The sequence below is a fragment of the Bicyclus anynana genome, chromosome 7 (genome assembly GCF_947172395.1).
Source record: "Bicyclus anynana chromosome 7, ilBicAnyn1.1, whole genome shotgun sequence".
In the NCBI taxonomy this organism is placed as follows: Eukaryota; Metazoa; Arthropoda; class Insecta; order Lepidoptera; family Nymphalidae; genus Bicyclus; species Bicyclus anynana.
In genome coordinates this window covers 1888394-1910545 of record NC_069089.1, presented here as the reverse complement: position 1 = coordinate 1910545, position 22152 = coordinate 1888394, and the positions used below count along the sequence as shown (strand labels likewise).

General features: G+C 35.2%; 2 protein-coding genes across 2 annotated transcripts; one reads left to right on the top strand and one right to left on the bottom strand.

Moving 5' to 3' along the window:
- Positions 1-1294: 1294 nt before the first annotated feature.
- Positions 1295-13663, bottom strand: LOC112047401 (akirin). The gene is made up of 5 exons (XM_024084517.2): positions 13240-13663; positions 9859-10040; positions 8005-8130; positions 6481-6565; positions 1295-5195 (listed from the first exon to the last, which is right to left on the bottom strand). The coding sequence occupies exons 1-5, from the start codon at positions 13412-13414 to the stop codon at positions 5185-5187; spliced, it is 579 nt and encodes a 192-aa protein (XP_023940285.1). The 5' UTR covers positions 13415-13663; the 3' UTR covers positions 1295-5184.
- A 1359-nt stretch (positions 13664-15022) lies between these two features.
- On the top strand, positions 15023-21351 carry LOC112047402 (charged multivesicular body protein 1b). The gene is made up of 4 exons (XM_024084518.2): positions 15023-15243; positions 16454-16698; positions 17197-17417; positions 18537-21351. The coding sequence occupies exons 1-4, from the start codon at positions 15222-15224 to the stop codon at positions 18658-18660; spliced, it is 612 nt and encodes a 203-aa protein (XP_023940286.2). The 5' UTR covers positions 15023-15221; the 3' UTR covers positions 18661-21351.
- Positions 21352-22152: the final 801 nt, after the last annotated feature.

Genomic DNA, 22152 nt, shown 5'->3' with positions numbered 1-22152 from the left:
ACACACAGATTTTTTTTCAACCCGTTGTACGCATTTTACACGAGCCCTAATTCGGACTACTTTGTTATTTTAGTCGAGTACAAAACAAACACTTGTTGCTTGCTGGATATACTGCCCAAAAATCGTTCATATTCGTCTAACATACCAAAGTAGTCCGAACTAGGCAGGCCTTAGACATAAAATTTTTTAAATTCTTAATAATTCTTAGAAAATCTGTTTTGTACAGAAACAGTACAAACTTGACAAAAAAGACAAAAAAAAAGTTTCATTATACACTAGTTTACTTTATTTTGACAATAACACTAAAAAAATTAAATTAAAAAAAACAAATCAAAATTATGGCTAACTAATTTGCATTTGTCTGTGAAGCCTGCCTTAATGGACTTTATATTATGATAATAATAACCTCCTTCTTTTTTGAAGTCGGTTAAAAAGCCCCTATACTATATTATATGTTTTACTATATTTTCAGAAGGTATATAGAATATATATACAAGATATAGGTAATAAGCTAGGCCCTTTGGTTTCGGATCAAAGGCGCTTTCGAACTCTCGTAACTTTAAGTTTTCGACTATTTATTATCACCATTACATAATATTATTAATATTACCAGAACATTTTGAAAGTGCTTGTAAAATGAGCTTAATTTAAATTTGTACACAATTTAGATACTTGCAGCCTAATTTTCCGAATAACTTGCAGTTTGTGCACGTATAGGATCACAAAAGATTGGATATTAAATACTCATCTTACTTTTCTTTAATCGTTTGTGATTTCACTCATGTCGTCCTTTCCGTCCATTTTAGAGCAGACGCCATTGGATTTAATTTTCGCGACAAAAAGTAACCTTGTAACATTCTTTGTTGTCTCAAATCGTGCCAAGTTTCATTTGAATTTATTCAGTAGTTTTGGCGTGATGCGTGCGGCGTGGTGTACCAATCCGTGGGCCAGCGTGGTGGACTATTGGCCTAACCCCTCTCATTCCGAGAGGAGACTCAACTCAGCAGTGAGCCAAACATGGGTTGTCATTGATGATGATGGTAATCATTTATATACTCAAGAGACACAATTATCCCCCCACTTCAATATACTCGCGTCATTTTAAAGTGGGCGGATAATTATACCTCTGAGTGTATAACGTCCTCCAACAAATCATAACAGAATTAAACAAAGTCGAAAGCATCAGCTTGAGCGTTTTCTGTTTTCTACGTTCGGGATAATATCATATTATCAAGAATTTATTTTTCGATAAGGCTAGATTACGTGTACTATGTTAATTTAAATCAAAAATCACTTATAATGGTGTTTAACTAATTTTTATTTCAGTTCTTAAACGCCAATAACCTATATAGTAATTATGAGCTGCTAATACAATTTAAAAAAGACCTATCCTAATTTTTATTGAATATAATTGCTTGGTAACAAATTAATTCCGTTTGTATTCAATAAAAACTTTTTAACTAAATCAAAGTATAAACAAGCCCAAATATACGTAAAAATTAACTCAGACATGCATTTGTCGATACAAATATGTATTACATTGCTGAGGAAAAAGAAAAATAACTTAAAAGTTTAATAAAGCTAATTAACATTAACCTAATAAAAAAAAGCCATGTCTGTATCAGCATTATGAGTTTATTTATGAGAATATTCCGGAATAGTCCGGTATAATAGAATATTTAAATTCATACTTTAAGATTACATGATAAAGAGTAAAAGATAGATTAATGAGTGGTATCTGATACGCAAGGCTTCTTAGAAAATCTGTTTTGTACAGAAACAGTACAAACTTGACAAAAAAAGACAAAAAAAAAGTTTCATTATACACTAGTTTACTTTATTTTGACAATAACACTAAAAAAATTAAATTAAAGAAAACAAATCAAAATTATGGCTAACTAATTTGCAATCAACGCATGAGAATGATTTTTAACAGGCACTCTGTGTGAATTTATTATGTGTTATTTAGATATTACTAAGTCGTCTATCTATAGTTTCTGCCACTTTCTAAAACTTAAATCGGTTAGTAAAGGTTCTTCTTATCCGTTAACAAACCGGTTGTTTAGGGACCACCCATGACCTGTCAGAATCAATCATCGCAAAATCAATCCCAATCTCAGAGCAACCGGACTTTAGTTTTTCTATTTCTAGAAGATGGTTCGCTTTTGAATGTAGTAGTAATTATAGTGCATATCATCACATTCACTGGGCCTGACAAGTTTGTGGTACTATATGTGAATTCGACAGGAGTTTTGAGTGAGTAACATAAATGAGTGTCAACACCAGAAAAACTTTGCTTAGAAACCATTTATGGATGGATTGCTATAGATGCTAAATGATATTTAAATATTGCATTATTTTGTTGATGATCTTTAGTTTGACACTCCAACATACCTGTCAAAGGCTTGTTTGCACACTGTACTAATACATCAACTGGCAAACTTGTTTAGTCTTCACCGAACAATCTCCTTGTGCCTTCTCCATCTACTTGACACTGGCAAAATAAACCGTGCTTGTTGGCACAAATGAAAGCCAAATAGAAGAATTGAATTGAAGTGGCAAATTGTCTATGGCTCTACATTACACAAAGATATGAGAAAAGTTCAGGGTACTGCTCGAGTTTTTCTCTCTTCCAAGAACCCAACCACTTTAAGGTGAGTCCATGGACTGCTAAGAGATTTGTTTTGTTGTCAGCTTACTAAAAAGGCAAACAAACCGTCTTCCGAATGTAGAAAGTATCATTCAGGTGAAAAATAACACAGTGACAAAGTCATTGGATGGCCCCTAGTTTGATACAATGAAACAGTGTTGTAGCCTCATCTATGTCTGTTACAGTATGAGATCCGGCAGAAGAAATATATACCCTCATCTGCCATTCAATTGAGATAAGAAAGTAAGCCTAGTTAAATTGCATCCCATCAGCTAGACTTAGACCAATTAAGAACCTCAATCGGCCCAGCCGGGGATCGAACCCAGGACCTCCGTTTTGTAAATCCACCGCACATACCACTGCGCCACGGTGGCCGTCATACGTCATGCAGTGGACGTCTATCGGCTGATATGATGATGATGATGAATGAATATGAGAGTATATATTTCTAATGCCGGACATAGACCATTACAATCTGTGGTCACAATATCCTTAATAGCCCAACAAACCGCAGCCTCACTTCCACTTCCGTATACAACGCAAACTCTGTACCCTCTCAGTCTATGAACACAATTATGCAGCAAATCTTAACTAAGCATTATAAGCTAATTTTACATTTATGTGGCATGAACATCACCGTGGAACTTAACTGTGTCAATGTCATATTATTGAGACAATAATATCGACGGCAGAAAGCGAAATTGTACTAATCCACAAACTATGAATAAAAAAAAAATTATTGCACTGTTCAAATAAAAAAAGAAATCTGCTTCAAATGGTCTGGGTCATGTTATACGATGAATGGTTATAAAGTTAACATTAAAAAAAAATAGGTTTTAACTTAAATGCTTGCATTCAAAAAGTTAATACTCGTAAGTTACAAAAAAAAAGATAAATCTCATTAATTTACAACATAAAGTTGGACAGCCCTGGTTTAAGTATTGATGCTTACAACGTTTTTGTTTTCCTTGATGCCTTTGAACTAGCTCCATACAACTATAGTGCAATTATTTTAACATTCTGTAAAAATAGTTCAAAATGAAGTCAACAAAATTTTGGCAAATAATAGTTAGAATGAGAATTCAGCGTTAGACTGATATTTAGAAAAAAAAATAACAAGTCTTATATCCACAAATCGTGAGTATAAGTTAACAAACATGCAAGTTATGATTTTTTTTTTTAAATGAATTGAAAACCTTTTTTGGCTCTGGTGAACACTTTCGTTATCTGCCGTCGATATGATTTTATGTAACTTTGTGGCATAATTGTGTACAAGTATATTATGTAAATTATTTATAACTGGCGACACAATTTTTAAAGTTCTTCGGGACAAGCAGATCTGACGTCAAGTTAAATTATGACAAATACTTTCTTTGCCCTCCAATTAGTTGCAAAGATTGTGTCGGAAATGAATACAATATTCGAGCAATGTACAAGCACTTGTGAACTCATCTCTCTAAGTGAGTAGTCTCTTTGTTTAACTTACTACAGTATGTAGAATATCACTTTGAAACTGCATCTTTACAACAAATTGCCTATGGTTAAATAAATAGTTGAAGTACAATCTGCTTCATTTCTATGTAAAAACTAAAACAGGGTATTAATTACTGTATAGAACTGTGCTATACAGCAATCAAATAGTAAATGCTATCCATTGCCACAAAGTAACTACTGTTAGCAAATACACAACATTCAATTCATAATACTATATCTGATGTATGAGGAACATACAGGGTGGGAAAGCGTCTGTCTGTCAAATATTAGATATCAAGTTGTAATTACCAAAGTTTACCTTTTTTATAATATTACTATAGTTAACAAAATAGTGTTTTTTTTTCCAGTTGAAGTTGTAAAAAAACACATTACACTAAATCTGTTTGAAATTAAAGTTGTGCATAAAAAAATAATAAAAACTGATCTTGTTTTTTATCACTACATATCTTTAATACATTTTTTTAAAGGTGAAGGAACTTTAAAAAAATCTATTAAAGATTTTTAGTACTAAAAAACAAGAAACTAAGAAAGCACAGTTCAAGGAGTTATGATTGTAATAAACTTTCAAAAATAGATTGTTTTAAAACATCCTGTATTTTCAAACATCTACCTATTCGCCGCGGTGCCGCTATGCGGCTAAGCGGCTCGTCGGTCCCTTTGAGGTCATTCACTTTAGCCTAAAGTTCAATAACTTCATACTTACGAAACAGAATTAAACAGGATGTTTAATTTTTTTTTCATAAATTTAAAGATTTTTTTTTCATAAGCATGTGAATTAGCTTGAGGTCATTTTTAATATTGTTGAGGGGTTTCTTGTATTGGACTAATAGACAGCTTACAGATGGTGAAACTAGCACGGTGTATAACCATTTCCATCCTGTAAGATATTGACAGAAGTTAAATTCCACAGTTACAATGTTACATATTCATTCGTTAAGGTAATCTATACTATTCCCGCATATAATTTTCACATATACCAAAATATGTTTGTCTTGATATTGTTGTTTGCAATGCTACACTGCAAATCAGCTTCGCTGTTATTAGGAAAGATCTGTAACAAATGAAACATAAAATTATTATTAAAACTGATTAGAATATAGAAATATTTAAATATACACAAATACACTTTTAACACTAACTTGAGAGGGGTTTATTTCTAAATCAGGCATCAGATCTTATTATGTACTAGGTATCATCAAATCAAGATTAAATCAGCAAATGAGCTTATTATTATCAACTAGCAGACCCAGTCAAGCTACAGTTTGACTTATCATTGGATAGGTTTGTAAGATATGAGGTGTCTACTACCAACATTTTTCGATTTAGGGATCAATTAGGGATTAAGAAATTAAATATCACGTGTCTCAATCGGTGAAGGAAAACATCGTGAGGAAACCTGCATACCAGAGAATTATCTTAATTCTCTGCGTGTGTGAAGTCTGCCAATCCGCATTGGGCCAGCGTGGTGGACTATTGGCCTAACCCCTCTCATTCTAAGAGGAGACTCGAGCTCAGCAGTGAGCCGAATATGGATTGATGACGACGACGACGAGTCGACAAACATAAAAAACGTAATTGGAAATTGAATATTGCATACTAATTCCTCCATAACATGGCTTTGTAATGAGCTCTTAGAGTAGGCAATGCATTATTGCATCTATGACTTCCACACAACTGGTTCCACCTGCCTAGTCTTTCCCCTGTCGCCCGCATATCATAGAAGTGTTATCAACGAACTTGGCAGACTATAATAGATCCTTTAGTTTACACACAATGTTTGTACCTCACCCAAATACCTATTGACTTGTATAACATGGTTGTTAGACAAGTCAATAGGTATTATTCACCTCACGGAACGGAACCTCACCTCATATAAACTCACGGAACGGAACTCTAAGAATGGATATTGTGGAAGGGCCGGATTAAAGAGGTCTAAGGGCGGAAGAAGTCGCGGGCGTCCGCTAGTAGCTTATCCTACTTAATATTATAAACGCAAAAGTTTGTGTGGATGTTTGTTACTCTATAACGCCGCTACTACTGAATCGATTTAGCTGAAATTTGGAATGGAAATAGATTTTACTCTGGATTAACACATAGGCTACTTTTTATCCCGAAAAAATCCTTGGTTTCCCGAGATTTGAGAAAACTGATGATTTTGATGATATGAATGTTTGTTACTCTTTCACGCCTCGACTACTGAACCGGATTAGCTGAAATTTGGTATTAAGATATATTATAGCCTGTATTAACACATAGATTACTTTTATCCCTGAAAAATCCATGGTTCAAGAGGGATTTGTGAAAAACTATGTGCGTGTGTGTGTGTGTGTACTCACAGCTGGGCACAAGATCCTGGTGCATGTGGTGCTCTGCATCCATGCCCAACGGCATGCAAGTGGTTGGCGGGGGGCGGCGCTGAACCTGGAACAGTCACATTAGCACATAAGTAACTATCAAATCGGAAATACCTATTTATTTTTTTAATTGATCACTATTGTGCAATCAGTTGCAACAGCTTTAAAAAAATTGCTTGAGGCAGTGATTTCCAAAGTGGTTTATATCGACCCCTAGGGGTCTATGTCAGCGGAAAAAATTTGGGGGTCCATTAAATGAAAATGGTTTCCACGATAGTGGATCATAGCACATACACTGATAGTACCTATTTTTGTTCTTTCTTTTATTCTTATAATATCAAAATATATACATTATTTTAAAAGTAACTATGAAGTAAAATAAATATTATATATGTTTATAAAATTGTGTAAGTTGTAGGATACAGAAAATCAATATCAAATAAGTAGGGGGTCTTACCCAACAGGGGAAGATGGGAATGGGTCTACAACACAAAAAAGTTTGGGAAACTCTGGCCTAAGGTAATCTGAATTAAAACTAATATTATAACTTATCCTAATATATTATTGTTCCATGTTATATCATGCAATGAGTCTTACAAAAAAGTATAATACGTAACAGTTGTTACCTTAAGAGTTGTTTTCTTAAGGCTTATTAAATGAAGATTTTCCTAGTTTGATTAATTTTTCTTACTAGTGCATAATCTGATCGACTACCATATGCACGCCACTAAACATGAGTATCCCTCACTGGATACATTTACATTGATGTCAAAGTGGACCATTACATATCAAGCTCCAGGTTTTGATTTCATTTCAGGCAATTAGTACATGTTGGGCTTACTGTGCCGTGGGAGACTAACATTTCAAAGGACCACAGTATAAAAGTGAATAAATATTATGAACTAACTAAAGATAGCTATGTAGTTAGTCTGTACGCCGTAGAAGTAATGAGTATCCAAAGCTTAATAGGATCTCTCCAAATTTGGCTAGGCAGGGAGAACAACACGAGCAGAGAAGGGGAGTGTTGATCGATCGTCCAGGAATTCCTTAACCCTAGATCCTGTAGTCACAAGTCCTGGACTTTGCTCAGTGTTTTTCTCTCTACCATGCAATGGACCTGTCACCTGCACAGTGAATCCATGGAATGCTAAGATATTCGTCTCTCTAGTCTGGTGTAAGTGAGTTGAGATGTCAGTGGATTGGGATGGTGTTCCAATCGCTGTTTTTAGTTTCTGTTAGACTGTTCGATTTCTTCTTTCTCTTGATGGTTCTCACTATTTTCAATGAACCATGATGTATTACTCATTTGTTTGAGTATGCAGTTCTTAGCTTTTAATATCATTTATTTTTATTCTTTTACCCTTAGCCCTTGACTACAATCTCACCTGATAAGTGATGATGCAATCTAAGATGGAAGCAGGTTATCTTGTGAGGAGGGTATGGTAACTAGCCAGACCTGGACCAATGTTAAGTTAAGGTTTAGTGGTTGTAAAATTGGGTATGTACCTGGTCAATGTTGAAGCGGACAAAGGCATCGTATTGCTCGGCGAGCTTGCTGCTCAAGACTGTCTCGTACTCGGCCCTCAGAGCTGCTTCCTGGTCGTTCAGCATGCGCTCACAGATCATACTCACCTGGAACATATTGTACCATTTGTTGTTTATGTTGTCTCTAAGTTAAAGATTAAAACAAGTGCTTTGTAGATCTTTATATTCTTTTTTACAAGAGTCATAAGCTTTATTGTAAATTCTTTAATTACTAGCTGACGCCGCGTGTTTCCCGTTCTGGTAGGAATATGGGAATAATATATAGCCAAAATCAAATCAAAATCAAAAATCATTTATTTCAAATAGGCTCAGTATACGAGCACTTTTGACACATCAGTTGACTATTTGTAAAGATTCTACCACTGGTTCGGAAGGCAGGTTCTGCAGGTTTCAGGATCTTTATCATTGAGGAACTCATCAATAGTGTAGTAACCTCGACAAAGTAAATGTTTTTTGACACATTGCTTAAAGCTATGCATTGGCAGGTCCATCAGTCTTGGGGATCTTGTTATAGAAGAGCACACCCAAAAGCCTATAGCTATATATAGCGTCCTTGATAAATGGGCTATCTAACACTGAAAGAATTTTTCAAATCAGACCAGTAGTTCTTGAGATTAGGGCGTTCAAACAAACAAATGCTTCAGCTTTATAATATTAGTATAGATGTGGTTTATGAAATAACAGTCTCGTTTGCATTTTACAATCTTAAGTAAAACACAGTCAAGAGTTGCTAAGCTGGTGATAACTAACTAGGTACTTGGTTTGTCTTTAGACATTGGGCTCCCAACGCTTGAAAGCATACTCCTACTAGATGAACCTAGAACATCAAGATGATTACAGAGAGGTACTAGTTGCATGCTTCTCAAGACTGTGGTGTTTGCAATATCTGTACACAAGACCCACATCCAGCAGGACATCTATTGGCTGATAATAATCAAAATGTGTGTTCTGTACATCAACCTCAATAAAAGGACGCACAATTATGTAGAAAATTTCACTTAAAACTGGCCTATTTGGTTTGACAGTTTTAGAATTATTGGTAAAGAAAATTATACCTAAAGGCCTTTAAATATAGTCCAATATTCAATAAAAACCCAAATTCAGAGCAAATTCAACCTTAAGAATTGAGTTAAAGTTTGAATTTGTAAATGCGACTACTTGAATTGAGTGTCAAGAATTTGTGTTTGGCACTCATTGAGTGAAGACATTTTTTGGTCACTAATTGTGCATTCACTTTTTAATAGGAGATCAATGGCTCTGTATCTAAGAACGAGAACATCAATAGCCTGGTAATTTACAACAAGGTGAAAATTTACATGTAAGTGCTATCCCTCCTAAAAAAATGGGGGGTTTTTTTTTATTTATAAGTTAGCCCTTGACTACAATCTCACCTGATGGTAAGTGATGATGCAGTCTAAGATGGAAGCGGGCTAACTTGTTAGGAGGAGGACGAAAATCCACACCCCTTTCGGTTTCTACACGGCATCGTACCGGAACGCTAAATCGCTTGGCGGTACGTTTTTGCCGGTACGATGGTAACTAACCACGGCCGAAGCCTCCCACCAGCCAGACCTGGACCAATTAAGAAAATCTCAATCTGCTCAGCCGGGGATCGAACCCAGGACCCCCGCGCATACCACTGGGCCACGGACGGTTTTTTTTAATCCTGTGTACAAAAATAAAATATTAAAGGTGCATTTACAAGAGGTGTACATAAAAATACTGCAGTTAAATCAACTGCAGCCACAATTGCAGGCGCTGGTGTAGCAAGAAACGTTATGATGATGTATCTCTCTGTCGAGACAATGTTGTCACCTGTTTGAAGGTGAAGAGCGCGCGGCGGTTCACTTTCCGTTGCGCGGAGCGATGCGGCGGCGAGGAATCGCCCTCGCTGCCGCTGGACGACGAGCACGACGCCGCCGCGCCCTTCGCCAGCCGCAGCTGCCGGCGCCGGTGCAGTCGCGTGATCGCATCGCATATCTCTTGGGCCATGCGCTCTGGAAATTAATAGGCCAAAGAATTAGTATTGCCATACAACGTGGCAATACTGCCAGCCTTCTGGGCACTTTACCTATGATCGTCGATTCAGACGAATTCTAAAACGCCTGAGTCTTTAGATATCATTTAAATTTAGTATATTTTCTTTTTAATTTTTATAATTTGTAGTTATAGATATTTAGGTACGTAGTTTTAATATTATTGTAAAACTTTATAAAATTGAATAAAGAACGAGAAGTCGGTTGAATTAAAAAAAAAAAAAAAAAAATATGTAAAAGTAACAAGGTATCTGCGATCATCACTTTCAGAGCTACAGGAATTTAAAGGGTCAGATTTGCAGCGCTGCCATGGATCCCTGAAAAATGCCCCATACAGCATGGTTGATTTAATGATGATTGTTAGATTTGCATGTATATATTGTATAAATTAATTGACATTGACCTTATTTACCCGAATATATCATAAAAATCAATATTATTCAAACCTAGTCATTAGCCCCATTATATTACAAAAAAAAATTCTTTAGCAGCCCAGTAATTATTATAAGCCATAATAGGGATGGCAGTTTTTTAAATTTTATATAAATTAGGAGTATGCTAATAGTAAAGCAATTATGTAAAAGTAACAAGGTATCTGCGATCATTACTTTTAGAGCTACAGGGATTTAAAAGGTCAGATTTGCAGCTCTGCAGTGGATCTGAAATGTAATGTAAAATGAAATGTCCCATACAAAATTATTGATGTTGTTGATTTGCTAATTGTTAGATATGTATAAATCATGAAATTAAGATCAGAGAATTTTAGTTAATTTTGAAATTTTACAAAATTATTTATTTTGCAAACATCCAGTCAATCTTTGTTTTCTAATTAATTAATATAACTATAAATTAATTAATACCTTTACCTGAATCTCTCATAAAAAATCAATATATTCCAACCTAGTCATCATCATTATCATCAGTAGTAAGTCATGATCATTATAAAAAATAGGCTGATTTTTTTTTTTTATTCGTTACAAGTTGGCCCTTTACTACAATCTCACCTGATGGTAAGTGATGTTGCAGTCTAAGATGGAAATGGGCTAACGTGTTAGGAGGAGGATGAAAATCCACTCCTTTCGGTTTCTATGTGACATCATACCGGTACGCTAAATCGCTTGGCGGTACGTCTTTGCCGGTAGAGTGGTAACTAGCCACGGCTGAAGCCTCCCACCAGCCAGACCTGGACCAATTAAGAAAATCTCAATCTGCCCAGCTGGGGATCGAACCCAGGGCCTCCGTTTTGTAAATTCACCGCGCACACACAGAGGCCATAATAATGTTAGTGAAAAAAAAAATTAAATATATACAAGCCTTCTTTTAAATATGAACAACTAGCTGGCACCGCGATAAATCCAGCCTTCCTCGATAAATCGGCTATCTACCACTGAAAAATTCATTCCAGTAGTTCCTGAGATTAGCTCGTTCAAACAAACAAACAAACAAACTCTTTAGCTTTATAATATTAGTATAGATGTACTATATACTAATATTACAAATAGGTAAAGTTTGTGTTTTTGTAGGGGTCCATCTCTGGATCTTAACTTTACCAAGAAAGCCACATTATTTTGTCTGTATATGTATGTATGTTTTATAGTCATAGGTTATATTTGTACACAGGAAGGGAAAGTATGTGGGTGAAACCGCAGGACGTAGACTAGTTTGTGTATTTTTCATTATAAAGCTACTACTTAATATTTAAAGCAAGTAATCATAGGTACTAATCAAAATTAAGACATAAACAATTGAGAGCTGTGATAGCCCAGTGGATATGACCTCTGCCTCCAATTCCGGAGGGTGTGCGTTCGACTCTGGTCCGGGGCATGCACCTCCAACTTTTGAGATGTGGTCTATTTAAGAAATTTAATACCACATGTCTCAAATGGTGAAGGAAAACATTGTGAGGAAACCTGCATACCAGAGAATTTTCTTGATCGCACGCAGAGAGCGTGTGTGAATACTGCCAATCCGCATTGGGCCAGTGTGGTGGACTATTGGCCTAACACCTCTCATTCTGAGGAGACTCAAGCTCAGCAGTGTGCCGAACATGAGTTGAGAATGATAAATCAAAACTAACTGAATTACCTTGTTGATTGGTCAGCCAATGTGGCATTGTATCACAAGATCTCAGGTTTTGTCTATCAAGTACCAAGCTTATAGATTTTCAAATTTATACATTCCTACCCTTAGCCCGCAAATACACACTGGTTCAGTGTTAAGGATGTAAACTTCATAGCTTCTCTTCTGATCTGAGGTCTGGGCTTAAAGTTTACCATTAAAAATGATTGACAATATATAAAACTTAGTCCACATTATTTATTACTTTACAATGAAAGTTTTTTTGAGCACACTTAATGAATATTACCCATTAAATTATCCTTATTAAAACTGTATACCAACCAAGAAATAGAAAAGATGTCAGTCAAGGTCTAGAAATAATGAATTTACAAAGAAAGCTAATGGTTCGATTTTATAATATGATTGATTCAGGAATTAATTGCAATTGTTCTTTATTCAAATGCCTGATTAAATTTCCACACAAAGGATTAAATAACCTCAGTTGAGGTTGAATTGTAAAATAATAATGATGAGCATCATGTTTAAAGTTGAAAATAGTGACAATATCCTTAAACCTTTTTGACTAAAAAAACGATATCTTTTTTTCATGTAAACCTAATTAATTCCATGTTTTTAGGTCATCTATAGTATAACGTGACTAAAAATTGGGTTAAAAAAAATGCAAGACTGTCGAATTCGTGTGCTTCGTAAACAATTACGATAACTGATGATTTTGCAATAGCAAAATTATCTTTGATCGAATAACTGGTAACAACTATAGAACAAAAGTTCACTGATATCCTGGACAAATACAAGGCTAAAATAACTCGATTTGATCATCTTTTGAAGATTTTAAGCTTAGAAAAAAGTTAAATGAAAAAAAAATAACAAAGCCCCAATACGCCCAACGGTCATCACTTCTTCCTTCCCTCTCTTGCACGATAAAAATAATATTCACCGTATCTCCAAACAATGGCGATAAATCATTCAGCTGACTAACTTAATATATTTAGGTATAGAAGATTATTCATATGAAGTCCTACGACGAAGATCAATATTCAAAAGTCACCCTGACGATGTAATACAACAAAAATAAACAAACCTGGGGTCAATTTTGCAGGTGCACTAACGGCCTCACCGAATATTGAACTTTTACTTTCGGACATTTTAAGTCCAGGGCTTGTACTCGAGCTCGCCGCAAGCGGAGAACATCTTCGTCTTTTCGCCGGCAGTTGCGTATCCCAGTCAAAATTTCTTTTAAGAGTAGCACACGCCATTTTCTTTTTACGCCCAACAAACGTCCTTTGGCGATTTTGTACAATTACTTCTGCACCTACTTTACACAAACTAAGCAAAAATTAAAAATAATACTGCAATTTGTCGAAAAATACTACTAAAATTTAAAAATTTGTTTTTGAAAACTAATAACTAAAAGGATTTCTATAATTATTTCAGATTAATTTCTTGGCGACTTCGGTTTTCTCCCTTCCAAATCCAAAATCAGACTTGAATTGAATGACATTTTTTGTTTTTTAATTTTTTGACAGCATCGCATCTGCAAGCAGATGTACCAACATTATAATACTATCATTTCATAGACTAAAAATTAAACATAGTATTCGGATACTCGTATCGAATAATTTTAATTTACTGTAAAACTAAGCTATTAAAACTGCAAGAAAAATCAAAATGTTATGGTTAACTTTCCACAAAAAGCCATATATAGCTTCGTGAAGTAATTTTTAGGATAAATTTTTTATCTATTCTAGACTCTATAACTATATATCAATTATTTATTTTATCAAGGCACATAAAATAGTTTTGTTTTCTTCGAAAATATATAAAGCAATCTCCTTCAGATTTCTTTTCTTGCAATTTCTGGGGTTCATAGAGTTTTTCATTCAATGTATTTTAATACTTAAAGTAGCTAAAAAAAGAAGAATATTTTTTATTCGTTATTTTGTATTATCACCGCTTAAATCTCTTCACAATCCATAATCCATTCCACTTATACTAAAGCCATACTCGAGGAGTACTGTTTAACTGCAAACAAATTAAAAATGAGGGTATAAATCGCTAGTCATTTCACTCCTAATAAATATTATAATTAAACTTGAGTCTATTACATTCAAAAACCACATTATCCAGTTTAGCAACTTTTGAGAAAATCATATTTTTATCACTAATCGTAATTGGATTAGCTATAGTACTAAAAGTGCTGATGTATCTTTTAAATGAATATAGAATATTATTTTTTAAGCTTTTTGAGGAATATATTTACGAAACTAAAGCAATAATCAGGAAAACAGAATGGACTTTGCGGATTTTGAAACACTTACCTGGACTTAGTGGTTTTTGTTGCAAAAACAACATGGACTTTGTTGGGTTTGTATTAAATGTGGTCTAATGTCACCCGGACGTGGGTTTTCTAACTCACGATCTCGGGGGCGTCCGGACTGATTCACTCAGGTCATTGATACACCTTCCTGAATGGCCCTCTAAGTCGAGGTCCGAGTCTCATAGGAGACGCCCTTAGAGAGTCATTCCGTCCTCTATCTTTATTTCAGCCTTCAGGTTTCATCAGGCGATGCTTCTGCGTTCGTCCAAACCCCCCGGTGACGCCGTAGTGGACCTACATGGAGCCATCGGCACTTACTCAACACGAAAAAAAAGTGGAACTGGAAAGAAACTGTAGTCGTAAAGTGTGATCGTTAAGTGGAACATAGCTTAAGAGCCCAATAATATATCATCTGTTATAGAGGTACCAACATGCAGTAAAAACCACAGATGACAAATGAAAAACACTGACAACTGGCATTGATGGGTGATCAAAGGTCCAAAGGAACATATTTGTCATTTGTCAATGTCAATTGTTATTTGGATTTGTTTTGCTCATCGTTGGTTGCTGAATAATTTGTGATTGTGACTCATCTTATGATTCCGATTCCAAAGCAATCTAATAATTTTAAACATTCTTTTTAACATTTTGGTTCTAATAGTAATAGTACATTGTACTTTATAAAGTAGGCTAAAGCCTGTGTTTTTTATAAAGTTTTTAATACAACCATCAAGCTGGGGAACGAAATGTCTTCGTCTGCTATGGAGAGTATCCTTTTTATCCGACTACCAAGAAGGGTTAATAAGATTTATTGTATTTTACTGTGTCGCAATGAATTATTGTGTTGTAGTAAGTAGTCCTTCTGAAATAACCCTACCCTTCGTAGTTTAATCGTATACGGTCTGTACGCCTTCCTCAATAGCACTTAGATAATATTTATTCATGTTGATTTAGAAGGTAATTTGGGATCTTTAAGGTAACTGAGTTGTTCTCGTAAGCTTACAGCTATTAGTCAGTTACCAGTAGGGGCGACTGTAGTTTAAAGGCTTCAGGAAAATCAAAGTTACCTGGCTTGCTTGACATTTATGTTTAATGTTCCATTGAAACTATGTTGTGAAATACTTTTTTAACCACTCATTAACTCAGCAATGTGTAGGTTATAGCTAAATATTGCTTTGGTTGACAGATAAAAGGTTTACAATATGACTACTGGAAGACTGCTCCTAAAAGTTGTTAATGGCACAGGATGTTTTTTGGTCACAGATTGTTCAACTTCATTTTACAAGAGATTAATGGTTGACAAACATTGCACAATAAGTTTTTAGTTAGACTTTAATATCAGTTGTTTTAGCAGCTCAGTTTTGCATTAGTATGTTGGTACTGTTTTGTAAACTTTGTTGAAAGTTCAGTTGCCAGTTAAATGAAAAAAATAAAACGTATAAACAAACAAGTTCAAATCTTACCTCTCTATATAATATTATTTGAACGTTCATTGGTTCACTGTTAGATGTGTTATGTGCCTACTAAAAGCAAGCATACAAGCAAACCTTAGCTACACACATGCACAGTTTTGTGTTTACTTACAATAAATATTTATTTATATTGCAGACAGTATTTGGGTATTATTTGTTTAAATAATGTTTGTTGTTTACTATGCAACTAAATGAAATTAATACAATTAGCCATCTTAGTTTGCCTCAGTTTCAACACGCTAGTGACATAAATAATAGTATAAAATTTTTGGATAGTACCCATAAAACAAGCAATGCTCACCTTAGGGCTAAATAGTGATGTGTGTGTTGGCCTAACACACACACACACAAATAATGAGGCTTTTTATTGGGAAAAAACTTTCAAAATTGATTCAGTAGATCTGAAATTACACTGAAAAACCTCACAAACTTTTGCTCTTTAAAATATTACCATTATATAGATACAAAAATATAAATTTAATGTATTCCTTAATGGAAAATCTCAGAGCATTTATTCAATTTAAAATTTGCTGTGAAAGAGTTAGAGAGGAATTCAAAGAAATGTGAAAAGGAGGAGAAACTAGAGAAGGACAAAGCCAAGAAGGCTATACAGAAAGGTAACATGGAGGTGGCGAGGATACACGCAGAGAATGCAATACGACAGAAGAACCAAGCAATTAACTATCTACGAATGTCAGCTAGGGTTGATGCAGTGTCCAGCAGGGTACAGACTGCGCTCACAACTAGAAAGGTAAATGTTTAAGCGGACCTCTGCAGTTTCAATAGTTCCCATTTCCTATGGATAGGTATAAGGAAAGTTTGTATAAATGTTTGTTATTGATGCAGCAACTACTAAACCAATTTTTTTGTATGTAAGTGTAATATTGTTGATGAGCGTTCCTTCAATGAAAGAATTTTTGAAATCAGAGGCTTAGGCTACACAACATTATACCGAAACGCTAAATTGCTTGGCGGTACGTCCTTGCCAAAAGGGTGGTAACTAACCACAGCCAAAGCCTCGTAAATCCACAAAGTCTTGCAAATCCACCACACATACCACTGCACCAGAGACACTGATATTTAATTGATTAGATTTTTATGATCTTTGATCTGTTGCACCAAATAGTAAAGTGTATGAAAATAAATGAAAATTTAAATGACTTTTAAAGATATGATATAACTTTAATTGCATCATAGTAGCAGATCATCAAGACAAGTGAATTTTAATTTAAAAATTATTTTCCTCTAGGTCACAAATTCAATGGCAGGTGTAGTGAAAGCAATGGACGCAGCAATGAAGTCGATGAACCTAGAGAAGATATCAACTCTCATGGATAAATTTGAGAGTCAGTTTGAGGATCTCGACGTCCAGTCTTCCTACATGGAGAATGCAATGTCACAGACCACCACAACTACTGTACCGCAGGGAGATGTTGACAATCTCTTGCAGCAAGTAGCAGATGAGGCAGGGTATGGATGCTTTTATTTGTATCTCTTCTTCTTCTTCTTTCCTGGGCCTTTTCTTCACTTGGCCATTAAGGGTTGGCCGTAGTGCGTCTGTCCATTTGGTTATTTCTATATCTTGTGCTTTATATTACATGGGTTTTCTACATAAATGAAGCGATCACTAACAAAAATCCGTAGCTTTTTCCATGTAGAAAACCTTTCGATATGATGACAGTTGCCTTATGATGTTCGTAATACGTACTATTATTGTGAATCACGGCAAACTTTCAAGAGTGAACCTAACTGTTACCATACCCATGCTATCTGAAAAACACAATATGCTACGAGTACTATCTCTCTCTCTCCCCTGTCACACTGAGTATTGGTATCATAATAAATAAAAATATTTTTACAATCCAACTGAATGCTCTGAAATTTAGCATGATTAAACAAACATACATAGTACCATATTTGTGGCTCGAAAATAAAAATAAAAGGGTTTTATTTTGTAAGATTGGAACTAAGGCTATTAACGCTCAAATCATAAATTCATTAAATTTTCGAGATCATTCTGTTTTGCTATTAACTAACTACCTTATACTTATCTACTGTTTGAGTCTTTAGGTTTTTTTGGTTACCTTAAATGTACCCACTAATATTAAGGGCTCATACTTGGTGGAGGTACTCAACAACATGCAAGTTATACTACTTGTTTGTTTACAGCACTCAGGTAAAACCAAAAATCTCCTCAACTAACCTCCCCTACTATTTTTATTTTATTCTTTATGTTAGCCCTTGCCTACAATCTCATCTGATGATAAGTGATGATTCAATCTAAGATGGAAGCGGGCTGACTTATTAGGAGGAGGATGAAAATTCACACCCCTTTCGGTTTCTACACGACTTCGTACCGGAACGCTAAATCACTTGATGGTACCCTACCAGCAAAGGTAGGGTAGCAACTAGTTATGGCTGAAGCCTCCCACCAGCCAGATCTGGACCAATTAAGAGAACCTCAATCGGCTCAGCCGGGGATCGAACCCAGGTCCTCCGTCTGGTAAATCCACCGCGCATACCACTGCGCCATGAAGGCCGTCAAAGTTAGTGTAAGTTTAATTTAATTTTAAACATTTGTCATACCAGACTGGAGCTAAACATGGAGCTGCCTTCGGGCGTGCCCAGCACCTCGGTGGGAGCCACCACCGTAGTCTCCCAGGAGCAGGACGAGCTCACGCAGCGGCTCGCGAGACTGCGCCAGGCGGAGTAGTGTTAATACTGTACAGATGAAGATAAGTGTATCGCTGCCGTGCCGTGACATTTCACAGTATCTACACATACAGTGGTTTGTAGTAACACCCATAAACAGTGTTGCCATTTTGCAGGGAAACACCCAAATTGCGGGGAATTTTAACTTAATGGTTCAGGAAATATTTCTGTCTATTATTTTAATTGTGCATCTATCGTCGACACGATGCTTAATGACTACTTTTAGAGCTTAATAAAAACATTAGGGTAATTTACATGGTAAAAAAATGTTAAATTATATGGATAATATGGCATAAAATTATTATTTTTTTTCTTGATTTCTGCATGTGGGGATTTGGAATATTTTCCTTGTCCAATATGAAAGAATCATTCATTCTTTATTTTCATTCATTCATTTGTGGGAAATTAGTTGGTAAAATAGGTATTGTCAGTGCTGCTCTTAAATGAGGTCCTTGCACATATTTACTGGCATTTAAATATTTTTTAAGACTTTAAAATGCATTAGTAGTATATGTACTGAATCAAGCAAATAGTAGAAGAGGAATAAAAATAAAGAACTGTGATTGTTCAAAACTGGATGTTTTTAGATACAGTGTTTTGTCATGGTATGGCTGAATTCGTTATGTTGCTGTTCATAAGATTATATTGATATTCTATTTTATTATGAGGGTAGTGTTTGGATGTGTAAACTAAAAGAGCGTCGGAACAGCAGAAAAGCATAGTTTAACAAATATTTTTTTTTTGTATTTTTCTGCGTGTTAAGTAAATAGTATAACATCCCGAAACGTACTCATATATTAATAGCTGCCGCCGCGCGGTTGCACCCGCGTGGTTCTCGTTCCCGTAGGAATATGGGGATAATTTATAGCCTATAGCCTTCCTCGATAAATGGGCTATCTAACACTGAAAGAATTTTTCAAATGGGACCGGTAGTTCCTAAGATTAGCGCGTTCAATCAAACAAACAAACAAACTCTTCAGCTTTATAATATTAGTATAGATGATCGAAGCAAAACCCTGATCATAAAATAGAATTATATACCATGTCGCTACTATACAAGATGTTTGCATATTGGTTAACACGTTCGCTGCGGTACGAGGTCAATTGACCTCGTACGCCTACCCTCTTGTAGAGTTACGAGGTCAATGGACCTCGTACGCATAGCGTCTTTAAGAGTTACGAGGTCAATTGACCTCGTAACGCACCACATAAAGTTTTAGTAAGAGAGGAAAGTACAGAAATATCAGTGCCGCAGCGAACGTGTTAAGGTCTTTGTAGTTCAATCTTTAATTATTATATTTTTATGTCACGAAGTATACATTATAATGAATGAACTGAATTACCTTGACCTGTTAAAGGTATAGTATGTCAAACTTCTAGTTTGTTTTGCAATGGGTAACATGGTGAACTGCATAGCTTTTATAACCCTGTTAAAATATATTTTCATTACACTGCACAGACGTGAGCCGTGTTAGCCCAGTGGTTATGACCTCTGCCTTAGATTTGGATGGCATAGGTTCGAATCCGATCCGCGGCATGCACCTCAAACTATTCAGTTAAGTGCATTTAAAAAAATCAAATATTACGTGTCTTAACCAACCTTGTATAGAACTTGAATCACACTCAATTCCACCAACAAAATTGTCTGTCATTTTTTTTGAGGGGACGCGGTAAACTCACACATAGAAAATATTTAACACCAATATTCTGTGACTTTAAACTACACACAACTATAATTTTTAAATTATAATACACACGTGTAATTTGAACACAATGAAACACCGATTCAGTTTGTACGAACACGTTTGATCATGATCATATATTTTTGATAGAGGGGTAACCTCTGGCAGGTCATATGAAGGTAATTGGAGCTTAACAGTGAGGGAAAAACACCGTGAGGAAACCTGCATACGTGTGAATTTTCTTAATTCTCTGTGTGTATAAAGTGTGCCAATCTACATTGGGCGAGCGTGATGAACTATTAACCTAACTCCTCTTATTCTGAGAGGAGACTCGTGCTCAACAGCGAGCCGAATATGGGTTGTTAATGACACTGCGCAGCTATATGCCTCATGCTTAGTGCGAACTCGGAAGTTTGACGCGTACTATACTATATTTTAAATATTGATTTAATAATTATAAACGTGAAAAACCACAAATATAATATACAATTAATTTGTGATTGTGAAGAAGACATTCACTGCATTGTTTCACGACTGTCTCATAAGCTAATAGGAGAGCCTGCGAGAGTCAGACACGCCTCATTTTATGTAGGTTGAATGTTTGATACCTTGCTAACATGGTTAAGTGTGGTAGCCACTTATGGAGACAGACCGTGGTAACTTTAAATGGTAGCCGGTTTCAAGTTTCCAAATCCTCAATTGTTGTATAAAACATAGTTTTTTTACATTTTATATCGGAATCATTATTGCATTTGATAATCTGTCAACTTACCCTTAGCGTCGTGTGAACCCTTGGATTAGATGGTGAGGGTCTGGACTTGAATTTGAAACCTTGTACCTTGCAAACTTCATAATTATAATAATTTAATGATTTATAAAAAATCAGGATCAGGATTAAATGTAACAATTGACTTGTCACGCTATAACGATTTTGTAAAATAAATGTACATGTACCTACACTATGAGAATATTATAATAATATAAATAAATATTTAAGAATTATGTTTTAAGATTTGTTTTTGTTGCATATCCTTACCTTATTTTACAGACCACGCATATAGCGCACCTCATGGTATGTGGAGAACCATCCTCTCTCCTATAAACTTCATTATAACCCTAAATTAAACAACATAGATATCTAGAGTAACTAATAGTCATAGCTGGGCATTAACTCGTTAATACGTTAATCGTTAATTAACGAAGTTAACATTTTGATTAACGGATTAACTTTTAAATATACTTAAACATAAATATACTTAAACAATACACATCACTATCTAGCCCCAAAGTAAGCATACAGAGTAGCTTGTGTTATGGGTGCTAAGATAGTTGATATTATAATATTAATATACAATTATATACTACATATAAATACTTAAATAATGTATAAATACACACAGACACTGGAAAACACCCATGCTCATCACACAAATATTTCCCAGTTGTGGGAATCGAACCCACGGCCGTGGATGCAGAAAGCAGGGTCACTACCCACTGCGCCACGCGGCCGTCAAAAATGTTAACGGACACGTTAACTTCCGTTAATATACAGAAGTCCGTTTATCGTTAATTCAATGCCTACTATTTACCGCGCGACGCGAAAAACAGGTTCAGACAAGTAAGAAATGATGAATGATTATTTTTTTTTAAGAAATCAACAAATTACTACATTTATGTTAAATAGAGATAAAATCAACAAAAAACAAATTATGGCACTTTTCCCCCAGTGCTCATCCTTATTTTTCCAATGGTGATCTCACACAATGATATAAAAATTTAATATTACACAGTCATATTAACGGATTAATGAT